Raw genomic sequence first — 21,296 nt, forward strand, 5'->3', positions numbered from 1 at the left:
CCCTTGATCCTAGCAATGTTTTCAGGTGGTAATAGGCAGACTTAGTAATGGCTTTTACATGGGTGTTAAAGTTCAGGTCTGAGTCGAGATTTACACTGAGATTTCTGGCTTGGTTTGTGACCTTCAGTGACATGGAGGCACTGATCTTAGCTCTTTCATTTTTGGGGCCAAAAACAAACATCTCTGTTTTGTCAGCATTGTGCTGGAGAAAGTTCTGGCTCATCCAGTCATTGATTTGTTGAGTACACTTACTTAGTGAGTGTAAGGGACTGTAGTCATGTGATGACACTGATATATAAAGCTGTGTGTCATCTGCATAGGTGTGGTAGGAGATGTTGTGCTGTTCTATGATCTGAGCTAGGGGCAGCATGTAGATGTTGAACAGAAGTGGTCCAAGAATGGACCCTTGAGGAACCCTGCATGTGATCATAGTTAGGTCAGACTCATAGTTACCAATTGACACAAAGTAGTCCCTATCATGTAAGTAAGATTTGAACCAGTTTAACACAGTGCCAGTACATCCCACCCACTGCTCCAGCCTGTTGAGCAGTATGTTGTGATCAACTGTATCGAATGCAGCACTAAGGTCCAGCAGCACTAAGACGGAGACTTTGGATGCATCATTATTCTGGTGTATGTCATTTAAGGCCTTAATAAGTGCAGTCAGCTTTTTCAATTACCTTTCCCAGAAAAGGAAGGTTAGATATTGGCCTGTAGTTATTTATTGCTGAAGCATCCAGATTTGATTTTTTGAGCAGAGGTTTGATTACTGCAGTTTTCATTTTTAAGAAAATGTGTAGGCAGATTGTCAAGTGAGCATGTTGTGGGTTTTAAATGTTTAACAGTTTCTGTCAGTGCTGTATTATCTAGAAGGTTAAAATGTGCCAGCTTAACTGGTGGATGAGAAGGCACAAGTGTCATTATGGTTTTGCCAGAGCTAGAGCTACAGACTGTTTGTCTTATTTTTAACACTTTATCTGTGAAAAAAGACTTTTTAGACAGCACTTCAGGTGGGACTGACACTCCTGGGTTTGTTAGTCTGTCTATAACAGAGAACAATGTGCGAGCATTGTTGCTGTTCCTATCGATGATTTCTGAAAAATAGGATTGTCTTGCATTTTTTTAGTTCCTGGTTGTAGTTGTGTAGGCTCTCTTTGTAAATGTTATAATGAACCTTTAGTTTTTCTCCATCTGTGTTCTGCCTGTCTGCAGACTCTTTTTTGAGCTTTAACCAGTGTGGCATTTCTCCAAGGTGACTTTTTCTTTCCTGACAGAACTTTGGTTCTGATTGGGGCGATTGAATCAATAACAGTCATAACTTTGGAACTGAAACTGTTTACAAGGTAATCAACAGGAGCTGTGGGCAGGGTTGGTGATGGTACAAATGCCTGTGTGAACAGTGCACAGGTGTTATCATTAATATGATGCTTTCTGATCACCTTTCCTTCTACCTTGTTGGGATTAGGGGTGGTCGTTTTAAACGCAACAGTAACAGTAATGATCAGAGAGAGCAACATCGGTCACCACAACCTCAGAGATGTTCAGACCTTTGGAAATAACTAGATCCAGTATATGTCCCTTGTTATGCGTTGAGTTGTTACATGCTGTGACAGCCCAAAGCTATCTAGGATGTTAAAGAGTTCTTTGGCACTTCCATCATTAGGATTATCAACATGAATGTTAAAGTCACCCACTAAGCAACACAATCAAAGTCAATGCACATAATAGACAATAGTTTGGCAAACTCATCAAAGAACTTTGCATTGTATTTCAGGGTTTTGTAAGTAACTGCAAAGGTTGCTTGAGGATTTTAGCTGAAGAGCAACATATTCAAAAGAGTCAAACTTTCCATAGGATACTTTTTTGCACTGGAGGCAATCATTAAACAAGATGGCGACGACTCCTCCTTTCTTGTGCAATCTTGCTTCACTCATGAAACCAAAGTTAGGAGGAGTAGACTCAATAAGAACTGCTGCACTATTGTCTTGCCCCAACCAAGTTTCAGTTAAAAACATAAAATCCAGATGGTGCTTTTGAATAAAATCATTAATTAAGAATGATTTGCCTGCCAAAGACCTAACATTTATGAGAGCTAAATTTAATGTATTAAAACCCGTGTCCTGTTTATGTTCGGGGACAGACTGTGGCTGATTTGATAGTACATTTCTTGGATGATGGGGCTTTCTTTTCCTTTTACTTATCAAAACATGAATTGATGAAGCTACGCTGTGGGAGAGTGCTCTCTCCCTGGGCCTCAGGTTGGTAGTGGGATTATTATGGGTACAAGTCCTCAAACAGCAGAAGCCCTGGGTGTCCTAGTCCCTGATTGCAGTCTTGGTGCTGTTAAAGGCCAGTGCTCTGGGTGGTGGCCGGGGAGGCTTAGATGGTGTGCTTAGGGGAGTGGAAGAGGGAGGGGTGGGTTGGGTTGACCTGAGCTGCATAATCTGGGGGGAGGACGGAGGGGAGATACTGCATCTTGGGGGCCTTGAGGGAGGTGTCTGGGGGGATGCTGGTGGATGTTGCAGTGTTGTGGATAGGACCCTTGATCTGGCTGAATTGGGGGTGAGGGGGACCATTTTGATCCCAGACTTCACCAAACTCTCCATGTGACTTGGAAACCCAAGAGGTGAAGCAGGGGGGGAGATGGATATCGAGGAGTTGGAAGAGGATGCAGCTGACAGGGTGCAGGGCTGTAGTGGAGGAGGTGAGGTGGGGAGATCCGGTGAAGTGGTCCTGTTGTTGTCCCCCTGCAGCTGGTGTTCACTTTGCAGTGGAGCCTTAGGCTGGGCCCAGGGGGGGTCGGAGGTGTTTCGGTGTCTCACAGAGTGGAGAAAATTATCGGTTAGCCTCAGTCCACGTCCATTCAGATGAGGGCCTCTTCCTTTGAACAGGTCATCACGTTCCCAGAACAGGTTGAAGTTGTCGATGAAGGTCACTGCATGTGTCTCACAGGTCTTAGACAGCCAAGTATTCAGTGCAAGCAGGCGACTGAATTTATTTATCCTTCTATCAATGTTTGGGAGCGGCCCACTGATAAATGATTGGACTTCCAGTTTGTTGAGTATCTCTAAAAGTTTGGAGAAGTCTTTTTGCAGCAGTTCTGATTCGCCCCTGTTGGTGTCAACTGCACCCACATGCAGAATGATCTGTTTGACTCCTGGGTGGTTTGACATAACCTGAGGGAGAAGTCCTGTTATATCAGTGACTGTGGCACTTGGATAGCTGCATGTGAGTATTCTTTCATTCTTGACGTCAGTGATAGTGCTGTCTCCAAGCAGCAGGATATCTTTGTCCTTCACTTCTGACACAGATTCTCTGTCTCTGTGTGCCCGATGTTTTGTCTTCGTCTCCCTCTCTGTTTTATTCTTTATGTCCCATTTCTTATTGACTGCATTGTATACTGGCTCGTTTACAGCCAACTCAGACAATGGTTGATATTTGTTTCTGAGCTGTATGCCTGGTGATGCAGCGTATGTCCCACTGTTATTATCATTCATTTTCTCATTCGGTGCCTTTTTGGTTTGGCGTGTGTGTATGCCAGGTGGCATCAGTCTGTTTAGGACCAGCTTTCATAAGTTTTGGAAAGGACACAGTGTTGTCCAGGTTTAGCATATCAGCAGCAGAATCATAATTAACGCTGCATTTTGTTGATGCAAATTTAGTCTTCTTACCACCGGGTGTGATCGGGAGAGTCTCATGGAGTCCCTTTTCCATTTCCAGGGCAAAAATCTTTGCTTTAAGCTCGGTGATTTCCTGAAGATAATTCCAGCAGTTTTGGCAGCGTAAGCTTGTTGTGGTGTCTGCTCCAGACATTTCTTCACTAGGCTGATGAGTAGACAAAGTGAGCTGCAGCAGGTCCGTTGTGTTGTTTAAAAAGTTAAAATCCAAACTTCCAGTGATACAAAACGTATCATGGGTATAAGATTGAACTGTAAAATCTTTGGGGGGGGAAAAGAGTGAAAGATAAAAAGGTAAAAAGTAAAGTGAAGGCAGGCAAGAGCAGGAGCAAGCAGAAAAGCGTCTGCACTCTTGAGAAGCAAGGACACAAAAAAGCTCAGTATCACTCAGTACATTGAAAAAAAATCCTACAAAGAAAAATATACCCTGAGGGGACTTAAGAGCTAATGATAGATGGTTATAGAGGTTTTATTATTTCTACAATATTCTTCATTTCTTATTTTAAGGACATGACAAACAGATAATTTGGCTGTGCATTTTGTATGCATGTGCACCACATTTCTTGCACTTGTTCCCCACTCGTCTGTGCTTTGTGCACATAGTATGCTGATCTCTTTTCTTGGAGGGACCTTGCTGTGGATCCTCCTGCTCTGTTTTCTCTTCCTGGCTCTGGCTCTGGGCCTGCGCTTGGCAGACCAGGCTGGCAGCAGATGGGGCATGGGGTAAGGATGTTCTCCTTTGCATCACAGGGACAACCAACGCTCCCCACCTCCTTCAGAAAGAGCTCCTGGCAATGTTCCATTGAGGGTCGACTGATGTCAGCAAAACAAATGCATTATAGAAGGAAATGTCTATCAAATTGTAGAATAGGTACATGGGCCACCTGTGTGCCTGCCGACACCAGGAATATGTGGTGCAAGCCTGAAAAAGAAAAAACAATAAATAGAAAAAATAATAATTAAAAAAAGAATAAAAACCTAACAATAAAATATTTTTAGACAGACAATCATAATAATACATAATATAGATTAGTAAATAATTGATTTATAATTGAGCTCACCTGATCGAGGTGGTCCACATCCCCCTTGCAGTGGTTGTAGTCCAGGTTGATTTGAGGCAAGTATCCTGGATTGCCGTGCCTTGTGCTGAGAAGCACTACATTTTTGACATTCTTGGGCACATAGCTAACGATGGTGTTGTTTTGTTGAAAAGCAAAAAGGGAGGAAAGCACCTCTCTTTTGTCTGTTTCAGCAGCTGGCGGGGGAGCTCAGGCTTGTTGAGTCGTACTGTCCTGACCAGAGCCATCCTTCTCTTTTCCAATTCTTCCGCCAGAGGAAAGGAAGTGAAAAAATTGTCTGTGGTCACTGTGTGACCCTGAAGCTCATCAGTCCATCATCAGGACCACCCAAATCCCCTGATTTATCTCTCTGGGTGCTGTGGTGGCAGACCTCCCAGTGTACACCTCCATCCTCCATACATAGGAGTTGCACATCGCACAGCACCCACATTTTCAATCCATACTTTGCAGGTTTTGAGGGCATATACTGTTTGAATAAACAGCAGCCCCTAAAAGGGACCAGCTGTTCATCCACACATCCCTACCTGGGTTGAACAGCATGGGGATGCAGCTGGTCTATTTGCTCCACAGGTCTGTAATTGGAGCCAGTCTGTCCCTCCTCTGGCAGTCTGGTCTGGACAGTCGATTGTCAAATCTCAGGGCCAGATTTAATTGCAGATTTATTTGGCATAGTTACAGAAAAAAATGGCACGCCCGGCCTTGCTATGCCACTTTATGGAGTCATGTTTGGATCGGAACACTCCAGCCAGGATCAGCAGCCCGATAGGCACAGAGCTTCTCTTCATCTACTTCTTACCATTTCCGGACAGTTCTTCTTCCCTGCAGGTTTGTAAAATTTAGAATCATCTGGAGGATGTCCAGAGGGAAAAAGAGGCTGAATGAGCTCTCAGGGCTGCTGATCCTGGTGGCTGCAAATTGAGTTGGCCCTGGGGTAGGAATAGGAGGGGGGAGGAAGGGCTGACACCCTTCATTGGTAGGAGGCCACTTTACTCCAGTCTTGGACATCCAAAGAGAGGTGCTTTCCTCCATTCGTCGGTTACTTTGACCCCTGGCTCTTAGAGGAGGACTCAGTGCTGCTAGCATCCTCATCTGTCTTCTCTTTCAAACTGCAGCAAGTGCCTTACTAAAAGATAGTCTTCTCCTCATGGTGGCTACTTGAGAAATAAGCAACCAGGCTTCAGACTACTCTTGCATCTTTAAAGATGCCCCTGCATAAACATGCTATATCACACTTCCAATAGGAGAGAGGATGCTCTCTTTTGATCAAGAAATAAACATAAACAGGACTTTGCACATATGCACACATAAATGCATGCACATACACACATCCATTAATTTATAAACAGCCCATTTGGCCTTTGGTGAATTTAACATGCGATCACACAAACACAAATATTCTAAAACCCTTTCACATCATTCTTTTATATCAGTCACAACACAGGAAGAGCCATTTTATGATGTTCAGCTGTTTTATTTCTTTGCATTCTGCATGGTAAGAGAGCTGGGCCTTCACTGAAACTTAAATGATTTTCTTTTGTCTCTTTCTGGTGGTTTAAAAGGGGCCATCGTACCAATTTTTTCCCCCTAATCCAATCTAATCCAACTTTATTTATAGAGCACTTAAAAAAAACAACAAGGTCAGCCAAAGTGCTGTACACAGCCTAACAAGAGTAGGTTAAATCACAAATAAAATAAAATAAAATAAAATAAATATAAATTTGATAAAACTCACACTGAGTTAAAAGCCGAAGATATGTTTTAAGTGTTGACTTTATAACCATAAAAGAATCAATCTGTCTAAGATGCAACGGCAGATCATTCCACAGTTTAGGACCCATGACAGAGAAGGAACGGTAACCCCCTAAATTTTCTCTGTGTTTTAGAGATGACCAAAAGAGACTGGTCAGCTGACCTGAGAGAGCGAGTAGGGCAGTAGAGCTGGAGCATGTCTGACATATACTGAGGGGTGAGACCATGAAAGGATTTACAAACAAAAAGGAGAATTTTAAAATCAATACAAAACAAATCAGGAGCTGGTGCAATGACTTTAAAATCAGATTAATGTGCTCTCGTTTTGTAGTACCAGTTAAAAGCCGTGCAGCAGCATTCTGTATAAGCTGCAGTCGTGCAAGTGACGCCTGGCTGAGCCCAAAATAATTGCAATAATCTAAACGATTCCTAATAAAAGGATGAATTAAAATCAAGTTACATGGAATGAAGTCAAAACATGGTATCAAGTTACATGCAATGTGCCTGGATGTTTACGGCAGCGACGGCACATGCACTCCTAACTTTTAAGGCGAGAAAGTATGTTCTGGCAAGGTCTGATAAAACAGAGTGGCTTTAAAGAACATCCAGTCCTCATGATGCTAGTACCTGTCATAACAAAGAGAGGAGAGACTGATTGGTGAAACAATCTCACGCATATGGTGTGGGTACGATGAAGGTGAAGGTTGAAACCAAAAGATATCTTGTAATAATAAAGGTATGGACCCCACAAGGAACCTTAAAACTTCCATGAGATGATCTGCTACGGGTTGGAAGACATCGCTAGTGGATCAGGAGTGACCTCTGAATGACTGGAGCAGGTTTTAGGGCTAAAGAAAGCTGATTAGCTCTGCAAAGATTGCAAAGAGCCTGTGACATTGTGCTGTGGGAGGGTCCTGTAGGTAAGGCCATAAGTGGTGTGCATCCAGACCCTCTGCCTGTGACCCCACCTGTGGAGGGTGTATTTGTGGAAATTGCCCACCAGTAGGAAAGGAGATGTCTCTGGCCGACGAGAAGGAGCTGGAGAGAGTGATGCCTACAGCAACCACTGGGATGGTAGTGCAGTCCAGTGCAGTGTTATTTGAGTGGCCCATGTCTCTTTAAGAGGACTAGGCGGGGTGTGCGCGTACCTGTGACGGTGTGTATGACCGAGTATGCACAAGAGAGAAAACGTGTGTATAGGGATGAGAGAAGGAGAAAGAGGTGTAACAGGGTGGTAAAACAGCCCATTAAGGATTGATGTGAATATGGTTTCAATTATACACTCAACAAAAATATAAACGCAACACTTTTGTTTTTGCTCCCATGTTTCATGGGATGGACTTGAAGATCTAAACTTCATTCCAGATACACAATATTACCATTCCTCTCAAACATTGTTCACAAATCTGTCTAAATGTGTGATAGTGAGCACTTCTGCTTTGCTGAGATAATCCATCCCACCTCACAGGTGTGCCACATCAAGATGCTGATCTGACATCATGATTAGTGCACAGGTGTACCTCAAACTGCCCACAATAAAAGGCCACCCTGAAATGTGCATTTTGTTTCTGCTTTATTAGCGGTCTGGGGACTCAGAACCAGTCAGTATCTGGTGTGACCACCATTTGCCTCATGCAGTGCAACACATCTTCTTCGCATAGAGTTTATCAGATTGTCTATTGTGGCCTGTGGAATGTTGGTCCACTCCTCTTCAATGGCTGTGCGAAGTTGCTGGATATTAGTGGGAACTGGTGCACGCTGTCGTATATGCCGGTCAAGCACATCCCAAACATGTTCAATGGGTGACATATCCGGTGAGTATGCTGGCCATGCAAGAACTGGGACATTTTCAGCTTCCAAGAATTGTGTACAGATCCTTGCAACATGGGGCCGTGCATTATCTTGCTGAAACATGAGGTGATGTTCATGGATGTATGGCACAACAATGGGCCTCAGGATCTCATCACGGTATCTCTGTGCATTCAAAATGCCATCAATAAAATGCACCTGTGTTCTTCGTCCATAACAGATGCCTGCCCATACCATGACCCCACCACCACCATGGGCCACTCGATCCACAACATTGACATCAGCAAAGCGCTCACCCACACGACGCCACACACGCTGTCTGCCATCTGCCCTGAACAATGTAAACCGAGATTCATCCGTGAAGAGAACACCTCTCCAACGTGCTAGACGCCATCGAATGTGAGCATTTGCCCACTCAAGTCTGTTACGGCGACGATCTGGAGTCAGGTTAAGACCCCGATGAGGACGACAAGCATGCAGTTGAGCTTCCCTGAGACGGTTTCTGACAGTTTGTGCAGAAATTGTTTGGTTATGCAAACCAATTGTTTCAGCAGCTGTCTGAGTGGCTGGTCTCAGACGATCTCGGAGGTGAACCTGCTGGATGTGGAGGTCCTGGGCTGGTGTGGTTACTCGTGGTCTGCGGTTGTGAGGCCGGTTGGATGTACTGCCATATTCTCTGAAACGCCTTTGGAGACGGCTTATGGTGGAGAAATGAACATTCAATGCACGAGCAACAGATCTGGTTGACATTCCTGCTGTCAGCATGCCAATTGCACGCTCCCTCAATGCTTGTGGCATCTGTGGCATTTTGCTGTGAGACAAAACTGCACATTTCAGGGTGGCCTTTTATTGTGGGCAGTTTGAGGTACACCTGTGCACTAATCATGATGTCAGATCAGCATCTTGATGTGGCACACCTGTGAGGTGGGATGGATTATCTCAGCAAAGCAGAAGTGCTCACTATCACACATTTAGACAGATTTGTGAACAATGTTTGAGAGGAATGGTAATATTGTGTATCTGGAATGAAGTTTAGATCTTCAAGTCCATCTCATGAAACATGGGAGCAAAAACAAAAGTGTTGCGTTTATATTTTTGTTGAGTGTAGTTCTAGGAAACAGTGTGTATTTTCAGCGTGTGTTGTAGTTGTATACTGTGGTCAGTAGGTGGCAAGCTGAGGTGCTCCTGCTTCGGCTGCATCCGCCACCGTTCGAGTTTGTTTTCCTTTTTTTCCTCCTTTTTCTTCTGAGCGAACGGGTTGAGGTTGGTGTCCTCCGAGCAGGGCTAGCTCGTAAAGTTTTAACCAAAACGGTGAGAGCCTTAGTGGCCGATACGTTACGGAGCCTATCTGAGTTGAAGAGGTGTCGCTGCAGTGTGTGTTACGGACGTCTGCGAGGGTGCGACAGCGTGAAAGGTAATGCTAATAGCAGTAGCTAGTCGCTACACGTTTCGAGCCATTAAAGAGTGACACATGTCGACACCGAGTTTCTTATTGTGTTTAAGCAGCGTGAAGAAGAGAGAGACGACAGCCTCGCCCAGCTAGGTCTACTTTTAATGTTGCTCTTGTAAGTTTATGTTCATTTAGCATACAGTATTTATGATGTATAAGCTAAGTGGGTGATTGATAAATGTTTGTGTTTCTTTTTATTATCAGCCCCACTGCCGTATTTTCTTTTATGTTATTTGGTTTATGTGAGAAGCCTTATGTTGGCTTGGTTAACTGATCCCAACACTTCTAGTTGTGGAATAAAAAGATGAAGAAATCACACACCTGTCCCCTGCATTGTGTTAAGTGACCAGTTTCTGATCTGGCCACAGAGGGAAAAAGTTATTGACTGATGAGAAGAGTGCTTGCTAAACAAAGTTCATGTACAGTGTGGAAGGAAAGGAAAATAAAGCTGCCACCCTGCAAAAGGAGTGTTGCGGTCTTCTTTGATCTGTGTGACGGTGGGGAGTTAACTACGAGCGTAGCTCGTCCCTGGAGCTGTCCATCGCTCCTCTGCGCTTCTCGGCTACGGTCGGGAGCTCCAAGCAGGAAAAGGTTAACATTGGCGACCACGAAGGGACTCTTGCATGTCTACAAACACAGTACTGGTGAGATAAAGAAGCCCAGAAAATATCAGAGCGGTTAAGTTAGCCGAAAATATTGTTTACAACGCCAGGCGGACCAAGATGGCGGCACCCAGCAGATACTCGTCTGCAGACATGTGCGAGCAAGCTACAACCTATTCCAACCCATTTATGTCGCCAGCCACAGTAAACTTGAGTCAAATACAGAGACAAACAGACAATGACATATATGAACGGCATGGACATCATCATCTCTGTGACCATGAGCCCGCTCGGCTGGGGCAGATAATGAGTGAAACACATGAGGTGCTCCGACCCCACTTAGCATCCACTAACCCCTTCGCTAATGCTATGAGGCATTTCCAGCCAACAGTCGTTTCCATGGAAGTGTACTGAACAGCAACCCCCCTCTGGATGTGTATAATCATCAGAATCCTGCCCAATCATTAAAGTACCCATACACAACTGTTGCGACTCCTCATTCAAACCCCTTTTCTCCTGCCCACCAAAACAGTTATATTCAAAGCACACCAGCTTCTTGCCACCACCATCGTTGTGCCACATGTTCGAAAGTACACGTTTTGTGATGACTCATCCAGAGACATTAACTAGGGACATTCACCTGACCGTGTTGTCAGACAGCACGTGTGCTCAGATGTAAACAACCCAAACCATGTGTACGACAGGCTCCTGATGCGTATGATCAGCCATCAGGGCGAGGAGGACTGCAACCAACAAGAAAGAGTCCCCACCTTGCGTCCTGGGCAGTATGATGGCACTGGTGTTGAAGTTTTCACTAATGCTGTAGGTCATGCAGAAATTGAACAGAAACTGTTGGAGCAACGGCCTGCCACTTCAACCCCAGTCACAAGCCAGAAATTTCAATTACATGAGCCCACCCATACAGCACAGAGATGGAGGGGTCCTAAAAATATCAACTGGGAAGAGGTACGCTGTCACAACGGTTCCGGTGTGGGGCACATGAAAAGGGACTGCCCTTCTACATGCAGAAACACCACGGTTTCTGGTGAGGAGTATGTTGTGCGAGGAAACGTCCATATGAGAGGACCATTTAAAGGGGAGGTTAAGTCCCACCAGCCACCAAACACCACACCCCACACCACTGTGGAGACTCAAGGAAGCCCCCTGTCTCTCCCCAGACACCTGACTGAGCTTTACATTCAGAGCTCTGCTAAGCTTGGAGGAGCGGCGCCAGTTAGCCCAGCTGCTGCACACCTATGGCAGTGTGTTCTCCACCAGGCCCCATGACCTTGGCCGCACTCGTTTGGTGCAGCATGACATCATCACCAGGCCAGGTGTCTCAGTGAAGCAACCACCACGCCGGATGGCGAGAGAGAAGCAGCACAGCGCTGACCAACAGGTGCAGCAGAGTTTGGAAGCTGGACTGGCGTGCAGAAGCCACAGCAGCTGGGCATCACCAATAGTCATGGTACGCAAAAAGGACGGGGCATTCCACCTTTGTATTGATTATACAGCACTGAACAACTGCACTGTTAAAGATGCGTACACACTGCCCCGGATTCAAGACACACTTCACCCTCTCTACTGCCAAGTGGTTCAGCACGCTGGACCTTGCCATTTCCAATGGACTGTGGAATGCCAGGCAGCTTTCGATGAACTGAAACACTGGCTAACTACCGCTCCGGTCCTTGGTTACCCCCATGACGGGGGCGACATGATACTGGACACAGACGCCAGTGATGTGGGGATCGGTGCCGTGCTCTCGCAGGTGCAATGCCTATGGCAGACAAAAGCTATCCAGGACTGAACAAAACCACTTTGGGCTCATTAAGCAGTAGGCTATTGGCTGAATTTTATCATTAGGTCAACATAGTATCATACTTTCTGTTAAATTGCACATACATTTTAATCTGTTTTTGTAGAAGAAAAAGTATAATAGTTCTAATGATCTAATCATCATTTCAATCCACTTTTTTAGAGGGAACACCCAAGGGTCTTGTTGAGCACATCCAGTCTGCCTGATGAGAGGGAAGATGGATCAGCCAGCACTTCCTAAGTGAACCTGAACCAGCTCTGAAACAAACAAGGATAGCAGCACGACTCAGTGTATCACAGGATGCTGTCTTGTATGCTGTCGGGCCAACACTAATGTTCTTTTTCACAACTGCCTTCAAAAGTATAAGCACTGATTTGGTTGCATTTGCCAAGTATGTTGACTGCTGTGAAGGTTTACATTCAGATATGTTAAAATTATGTTTCTTTGTCTCAAGACTACACCTGGTGTTTTAATATTACCGTAAGCTTGTTTATTAACAATCTGAGACAATTCACAACACCCACTAAGACCCCTTTTGTTTGTGGGTGTGTGTATGTGCTAGCCTGTCTGGTTCAACCGCTGACCCCTCACTTCAGTAAAAAGAGATACTGAAATTCAATCTAGTAATTGATTTTATTATTGTGTTAAGTTAGGGCTACTGCTGTAAGGTTTTAAAATGTAAATATGGAACAGTTGGGAGCATTCATTCAAAATTAAGAAAAGTAATTATAATGTAATCAAATGTAATTAGTTACATTACTTTCATAAAGTAATTGAAATAGTTACACTACTATTACATTTTTGACAGGGTAACTTGTAATGGTAACCAATTACATTTCTAAAGTAATCTTCCCAACACTGCTCATAATCGTGTTCTTTCGGAATGCAGCAGCTACTTACCTATTTTGTGAAAGAGGTCAGGAAGTTGCACTTCAACCTTCTCCCTCTGGAACATATGGTACTCTGCCTGTTCACATATAGGTGGGATCAGGTTGAACTGTCGTGCCACAGAATATGCCTCCTACACAAAAGACAAGAACTATTGTAAATAGACCAAAAAGTAATTCAAAATATTGAATATGACAAAGAACAGGAAAACCCATAATTCACTTTATAAATGACTTTACAACTCACCATAATTTCCATGGAGGTCCATCGTGATGTACCCCAATACATGGCCATCCCATGGTTGATCACATGGGTCATTGCCCTCACTGTTTCTACCATACCAGTACAAATGAGAGAAGTTTAAATGATTTAATAATTATACAGAAAAGAAAGTAAAACAATGAACTACTCAGTCTTTGGGAAAATGTCCACTGCAGAGATCTGCTTTAACTGCTCCTGCAGCAGGAATCCAACAGTAGTCCGGTGATGGTTGGCAAAACGCTTGTTCTCCAGGAAAGAACAGAGTAACGCTTTGTGGGTTTGGGACCATACCCGTCAGCAATAACTGAGGTTTTTAAAAAGGAGCTCCTTTACCTAAAGCTGGTTCGGATTTAAGGGGGCTCATGGATGACTATCTATTTCCTAGGTGAGCTGGCTTTTTGCAGTTTGTATATATGAAAAGTTCTTATGATCAGTCCAAACCAGAATCAGAACCAGGATGTTGAGCTCCCTCCAACCAATGCAACACAGAATTGTTGACATTTTTGCAGATTTATTAGAAAGGAAAAACAGAAATATCACATAATTTCTAAGTATTCAGAAAATATAGAAAAAGTACTTTGATCTGATCTGTTGAACACCTACCTTCTATAGGTGTGTTAGGATCTGGTCGATTTGCAAAAACCACATCAATGTACTCCAGCTGAAGTCTGTCTAACGATGCTTTTAAACCTGTTTCATAAAAATAATATGTTGTGTTTTGTGGGTGTAGTAACAGACACAATTTACTACTACTTTGTTGTGTTCTTCTTAAAGATAAATGTATTCACAATAAATCTTACCTTCAATTATATGTTTTCTGGATAATCCTCTCTCCATTTCTGCTCTGAAAAATAGAAGCATCTGTCATTGTAGAATCCACTCCATTTCAGCTGTGTATTGGTTATTGCTCTTGAATACATTCAAGCATAATGCTGTTAGAATTTGTCACATGGCAGAACCCCCCGCTCTTCCTTTTCATTCTCTCCTGCTGTTGTCTGGTGTATCACTTGTGGTGGTGTGAGCTAAGGCACTAGACACGGCTACTTAACTTGGATAGCTAAGTAGCATGGATGCAGTCCTTGCACTCATGAGGCGGTCAGGGCTCAGGATCCTGAACTACCTGGACGACTGGCTAATCTGTGCAGCTTCAGAGGAGCGCTCCTTCTGCACCATATTCAGGGGTTGGGGCTATGGTCAAACCTCGCAAAGAGCAACCTGCTGCCCTCTCAGTCGACCACCTTCCTGGCCACGGTCCTCGACTTCAGAACAGCGTCTATCATTCTGTCTCCAGGCAGACAGCAGGCGTTCTTGGCCTGCCTAGACCAATTCCGCCAATACTCTCGGGTCAGCTGGGGACTCTGCCTTCTCCTCATGGGCCTCCTGGTTCAGGTAGTCCCCCCCTTGCTCTCTTGCACATGCACCCCGTCCAGAGATGCCTGCTGATGCTGGGCCTGGTGCACCCGTTGGCACTCTTAATTTCGCTGTGTACTTGTATATCTGTACTTGTATCACATTCTATTCTATTCTCTGTGGTCCTCAATGCACGGCCCACAGGGACCGTTGGGGACCGACGCACTGAGCCTTCCATGGCCTCAGCTGCTGCTGTATGCCTTTCCTCCACTTGCTGATGATTTGAGTCATCCAGGTCATAATACGTAGGGAAGATTGAAGCAAGGCGTCTGGACTTGTAGAGTTTTGCTTGAAGGCGTTTTGCTGCTCATCCAAGCAGCTTCATCAGTTCTACTTCCTCTGCTTCCAGCCTTCATCCACAGGGTAAGGCTGTTGAGGGCCCGTGTGCTCTTGGTGGCCCTGAAATGGCCCCAGAGACCTTGGATGGCGCATGTTGCGCCCTTCCTGGGATCTTTGGATGGTCCTCAGAGTGCTCTGCTTGCCTCCATTTGAACCCTTGTCTGGTCTGGACCTTCGCCTTCTCAGTCTGAAGACTATTTTTGTGGTTGCCATCACTTCAGCTAAGCGGGTGAGTGAGCTGGCTGCCCGCTCAGTTGGTACGGTCTGCCTGCAGTTTGGTGAAAACGACAGGGTGGTTCATTTAGTGCCTTTCCAGCCCGAAGTGTTGTATCCCAACTTTTTCACTGGACCCCTGGTGTTGGAGTTGTTTTATCCTCCGCCACACCATACGGGGGAGGACAACAGACTTCACTATTTGTGTCCTGTGAGGGTATGTGTAGACCGCACTCAGTAAGTTTGTGACTTATGGTGAGACCACAGCCTGTAATGAAACATCGTCTTGCCCATTGGATGGTTGACCTCTTTGCACTGGCCTATATGCACAGGGCAGGGCAACCTCCCCCATCACGAGTGGTCGCCCACTCTACACAGGGGATGGCTGCATCATGGGCACTGTTTAGAGGTGCGTCACTAGAAGAGGTGTGTGACGCTGCCAGTTGGGCATCCTCCTCAACCTTTATCAGGTTTTATAGGCTGAACCTGCCGGCATTCACCATACCCTCAGCTGTTCTTGGAGCTGTGATGGATGGGTGACTTTTGTCAAAGTCAGCTTTATTGTCAAAACTGCTATATGTGCTGGAAATACAGATAATTTGTTTTCTTGTTCTCCATGTTTTTATGGAGCTTATTATGTTCTGGGTAGTATTGCTTGCCCATCACTCCAATGGTTGTCCCAGAATAACTTTTTGTTCAACAACTTTGTAATAGATTATATTGCATTTGCCTGCAATTGTTGGTGTGCTCTCTTCTGTTATTAACAGCTGCCTTCCTGTTGGGTGTCACTCGCCTTTTTTGTGACTGATTTAGCATATTGTTGTCACAGGTTAACTGAAATAAAATGATTGTTTACAGATGTAAACAGGGTTCTATGAATAAAGTAAACCTGTAACCGTCTAGGTCACTCTCTTTCGGTGACTGGCTGGGACATTGCCCGGCGGATAGAAAGAGGGTGAGTGTGCGTACGCGCGTCATTCATATACTGTGGAGTGCACACCCAGAGGTGTGGTTAATTTGGCATAATGCTCCTGACCCGAGGGTTGTAGTCACAGGGTTACAGGTTCACTTTATTCATAGAACAATCGACCTAAGGCTACGAAAATGTTGGCTAGGAAAATTCGGAAAACACAGATAACACAATCTATCTGCTCAATACAGAATGCCAAAACTGGAAAACTACATACAAATTTAGAGGGAATTGGGAAAGCTTTCCAAACGTATTATGAAATTCTTTACACTCAACCCAATCAAAATAATATAGAAAATACAAAAATATTTCTAAACTTAGAAAACTTAGACCTACCCTCAATGGGGGAATATCAAAATAAATCTTTGACTGCCCAAATTACAGTAAAAGAGCTAGAAAAGGCAATTAAGAAATTAAAAAATAACAAAACTCCAGGGACAGATGGCCTGCCTGCGGAATGGTGTAAAGCTTTTGAAACTGACCTAACCCCAGTACTGTTAAGGTCCCTTAATTGGACACTTGAGAACACATCAATTCCCCCTTCATGGAACAAAGCTATAATTTCTGTCATTTCTAAGAAAGGGAAGACCAAAAGTTGTGCAGTTCATATAGGCCCATTTCAATATTGAACCAAGATTATAAATTATATGCAGCTATTATTTCAAACAGAATGGAATCTTTTGTGACAGAACTCATTGATAATGATGACTAGCTTCATTAGAGGCCGTCAAACGCAGGACAATATTAGACGGTTCCTTCACATAATACAAAACATTGCAGGAATCTAAACTTGAACCTGTGATGGTCAGTCTTGAAGTGGAAAAAGCATTTGATTGTGTCAGCTGGCAATATTTAGGGCCCGGGCACCGAGTGGTGCGAGAGCCCTATTAAAATGCAAGCGTATATTATACGTGATTGTTGTTCCAGCCACGGTATCACGTTCTTGACCCCTTGACCATGCTCAAAAACTCACCAAATTTGGTACAAAATTGTCTCCCGACGGAAATCTCGACTTAACACCATCGCCGTTGGCGGGCGTGGCTGCATGGCTCTGCAGCGCCCCTAAAGTGTGAAAATATTCACCGCAACTGCTAAAGACTTTAAAATCGGTACACTGATGTATCACCTCGTGACAAGAAAAAAAGCCTCTTGGGTGAAAATTCCTGGACCTACAGGAAGTCTGCCATTTTGAAAAAACCACGCCATGTTCCAATTTTCACTCCCTGCACTTTTGCGAACTTCTCCTAGGAGGATTGTTTGATATGGCTGAAAATTGGTGCGCTCACCCTTAAGGGGTCAGGGACCAAAAGTTATCAAAAAATGCAACACTTCGTCATATGGTCTGGCTGTGGCGCCACCATGAAGTTGATGTCGCCAACACACAGAAAATGGATGTATTTGTGGCTGTATCTCCCACATACTTCAGCCAATGTGGATGAAAAAAATCAGGCATGCTGAGCCTGTCATTCTGAACAGATTGATATGCTAATCACATAATACACTCATAGCGCCACCTACTGGCTGTATGAATTGTGTTCTGGCTGATTTTCCATATTCCACACCTCGTATTTGAACGAACTACTCCTAGGGAAACCCTCTGATAGACCTGAGATTTTGTCATGTGCTTCTAAAGACATGGCTGAGCAAAAGTTTTAAAAAACGCAGCTCAATGTTACACCGTGTTGGCGGGGCAACGCCATGAAGTTGACCCAAGTTGGCACATTAGTGTTTTAGAGTTAGTTAAAATGTCAATCTTACCCAGGCTGTTGTACTTATTCATGTCTTTACCAGTGAAGATACCAATTAGTTTCACAAATTGAATAAACAAATATCACGCTTTATATGGAACAAGAAGCCGAAGATAAAGTACAGTACCTTAACTGTCCGGAAGGAAGATGGAGGGTTTTCACTTCCTAATTTAAGAGACTACTTCCTTTCGGCCCAATTAAAAACCATAGTACAGCGGTGCGACACTGGATATTTAGCTAGATGGAGGGAAATGGACTATGTGTGTGGAGGCATTCCAATACAAGCACTTCTAGGAGATCAGAAATTAGCAGTCTCTTCAGAGGGAACTGAGCCCCCTGGCTTCTTTCACACTGACTGACAGAACTGTTTCATAATGTGTGACGTCAGAGCCATGGGCCAAGTCGCTGCGACGCGGCGTCTTTCGAACAGGAACGAGGCATGATGTCTTCCATATGACGGGGATTCTCTGAAGACTCAGGCTGAGGTTAAAGACATGATGAAGTACTTCACTTAGCTGGGGGGCACAGGCTTTCAGGACCCTGGGGCTCACACCATCAGGGCCTGCAGCTTTGCCTGTGTGGAGTCTCTGCAGCTGTCTTCTCACCTGCTCTGTGGTGAAGGTGGGGAACCAGTAATTCCCAGGTGATTGACTGTCAGCCGAAGGGTCTGAGGACGAGGTGCGAGCAGGGCCATCTAGATGAGCTGTGGGGGGAGAGAGGGCGGGTGAAGTGGCTGAAGAGTCAGTTAGCAGGGTGAATTGGGGTCACTGTATCAAATCTGTTAAAAAACAGTTTCAGCTCATTGGCCCTTTCCACACTGCCATTAACTCCACCACTGCTGCTCGACCTGTAACCAGTGATGGTCCTCATGCCACTTCACACCTCTTTCATGTTGTTTTGCTGAAGTTTCCACTCCAGCTTTCTCCTTTACTTCTCCTTGGCCTCCCTGATTTTTATTCTCAGCTCCTTCTGTGTAGCTTGCACCTCCTCCCTGTCGCCCGCCCTGAATGCCTTCTTTTTTCTGTTTAAAATGGCTTTAATGTCCTTAGTCACCCATGGCTTGTTATTGGGGTAACAATTTACTGCTCTAACTGGAACAACAGTGTCCACACAGAAGTTTATGTATCCAGTGATGCACTCATTGATCCCATCAATGTCCTGGCCATGGGGTTCACAGAGTGACTGCCAGTCAGTCACTTCAAAGCAGCCCTGAAGTGTCTCATTTGCCTCGTCTGTCCATCTTACAGTCTTACAGTCTTTGAAGTTGCGGGCAGACGCCTAACACGAGGTGAGGTGAGATGAATCAGACTGTAATCTGACCTGCCCAGTGGGGGGAGGGGGAAGAGCTGTAAGCATCCCTTACATTAGCATACAGCAGGTATATTGTTCTTCCCTCCTTGGTGGGACAGTTCACAAACTGTGTGAAAGTCTGAAGAGTTTTGTCCAGGTTGATGTGGTTGAAGTCACCTGAGATAGCAATAAATGCACTCGGGTGCTGAGTCTGTATCCGTGCTATTGCAGAGTGGATAATGTCACATGCCGTGCTGGGGTTAGCAGAGGGTGGAGCATACAGAATCACCAGGACGACATGAGAAAACTCTCTGGGTAAGTAATATGGACGTAGTCCGACAGCACATAGTTCCACATCCGGGTTGCAGATGCGCTCCTTTACCGTGATGCGAGCTGGATTACACTACCGGTTATTAACGAGCATGGCAAGCCCCCCACCTTTGCCTTTGCTGCTCCCGGCAGCTCCCAGTTGTCTCTGTCCGCACGGACCGTGTGGAATCCCGTTGTACTGTTGTACCGTTGAACTGTTGTATTGTCATCAGGTATATCCTGGTGCAGCCATGTCTCTGTAAAGCACATAACACTACACTCATGGTATTCCCTCTGACTCTGGGACAGTGCTGTCAGTTCATCCATCTTGTTTGCCAGGGACCTCACGTTGCCCATGACGATGGAGGGGAGACATGGCTTAAAGTTCTTCATCATAAGCTTGCCTCCCTTTTCCTCCATAGCTTTTTATTTCCTCTGCATCCACTGTGTGTCTTGCGCCAGCATTCAGGAGGGATTTCTCCGGTGTATTATTTGAAACGGTGGCTGGCCTCAGGTTGAACAGCTGATACCTGGTGTAAACACTGCAAGCCACTGGAAGGTGCATCGTTATGCTGGCCAAAGTGCGTAACGATGGACAAAAATACCAAAAATCCTATAACATTCCTGTTGCCGTGTAGCAGGGAAGAGAAAACATCCTACAGTAAAAACTCAAAATAAGTAATTAAAAGATAGATAATCCGTAAAGGGAGTCGGGAGCGTCTGTAACAGGCTACACACGTTTCCCATACATGCGCACTACAAAGAGCACTGGACTCACCGGTAGTCATCCATGTTTCTGTTATGCACAGAAAATCCAACTGGTGCAACATAAACAAATCCTTAAGGATAAAAGTTTTGTTGGTTAGTGATCTAGCATTTACCAGGCTCCAGCGCATTAGCCGTGATCCAAAGAAGTGGCCGCAAGTTGTGCAGGCTTCCCCCGCACAATTTAGTTGAATAAGTATTGAGAGATGAGAAGAACTGCAATATCAGTAAACTAGCTGATTTCCGCCAGCTCAAAAGTGACATTACATCGTTTACAGAATATGTGTCTGGCTGTGTCATTTAATTTTTTTTACAGCTTGTTATAAAAGTAGCGTTCCTGGATCCTCCTCCCTGGTTACGATGGTTGGCACAGATGAGGGACCGCGGACTTGTCACTTCTCCTTTCGCCACCTTCATGGGCACAGGGGGAACCTGCACAACTTGCGGCCACTTCTTCGGATCATACAGACGGCTAATGCATCGGCTCCAGCTCCGGTCAGGATGGCCCTGGTGAATGCTAGATCACTAGCCAACAAAACTTTTATCCTGGCTGCACCAGGATATACCTCTCTCTCAGTTTAGCTCAGTCTCCGCTACTCCTCTGTCCCAGTGTCACAGACACAACACACAGATACAGTTGTCTGTAGGGCGACAGTATGTCCCCAAACCATTGTCAAAGTTAATTTTACTTTGACTTGAAAAGCTAGCGATTCCTAGGAATGCTATTAGGTTCCAGTAAATTATTGTCCTGGAGGCTTTTGAACAAAGAAACTTTAGTAAGGGGGACAGGCACTCTTTGTGCAAGCATGATAGCAACATGATAGTTATTCATGGTTTTACTTCCATTGACTTGAACATGAACTTATTTAAAATTAATTGCCTGGCAAAAAGAAATGGTATTTCAGTATCTGTCAAAACAGT

At 44.8% G+C, this 21,296-nt stretch overlaps 1 protein-coding gene across 1 annotated transcript in view; it reads right to left on the reverse strand.

Moving 5' to 3' along the window:
* Window positions 1–21,296, reverse strand: part of LOC114438877 (voltage-gated potassium channel subunit beta-2-like) — a 102,298-nt gene that overhangs the window by 30,810 nt on the left and 50,192 nt on the right. Inside the window, exons 8-11 of the mRNA XM_028410500.1 lie at window positions 14,132–14,175; window positions 13,935–14,021; window positions 13,317–13,402; window positions 13,083–13,203 (exon numbers count right to left, since the gene is read on the reverse strand). Of these exons, the coding sequence (XP_028266301.1) occupies window positions 13,083–13,203; window positions 13,317–13,402; window positions 13,935–14,021; window positions 14,132–14,175 (338 nt within the window). The remainder of the gene's footprint in view (window positions 1–13,082; window positions 13,204–13,316; window positions 13,403–13,934; window positions 14,022–14,131; window positions 14,176–21,296) is intronic.

The sequence above is a fragment of the Parambassis ranga genome, chromosome 7 (assembly GCF_900634625.1).
Source record: "Parambassis ranga chromosome 7, fParRan2.1, whole genome shotgun sequence".
Lineage (NCBI taxonomy): Eukaryota > Metazoa > Chordata > Actinopteri > Ambassidae > Parambassis > Parambassis ranga.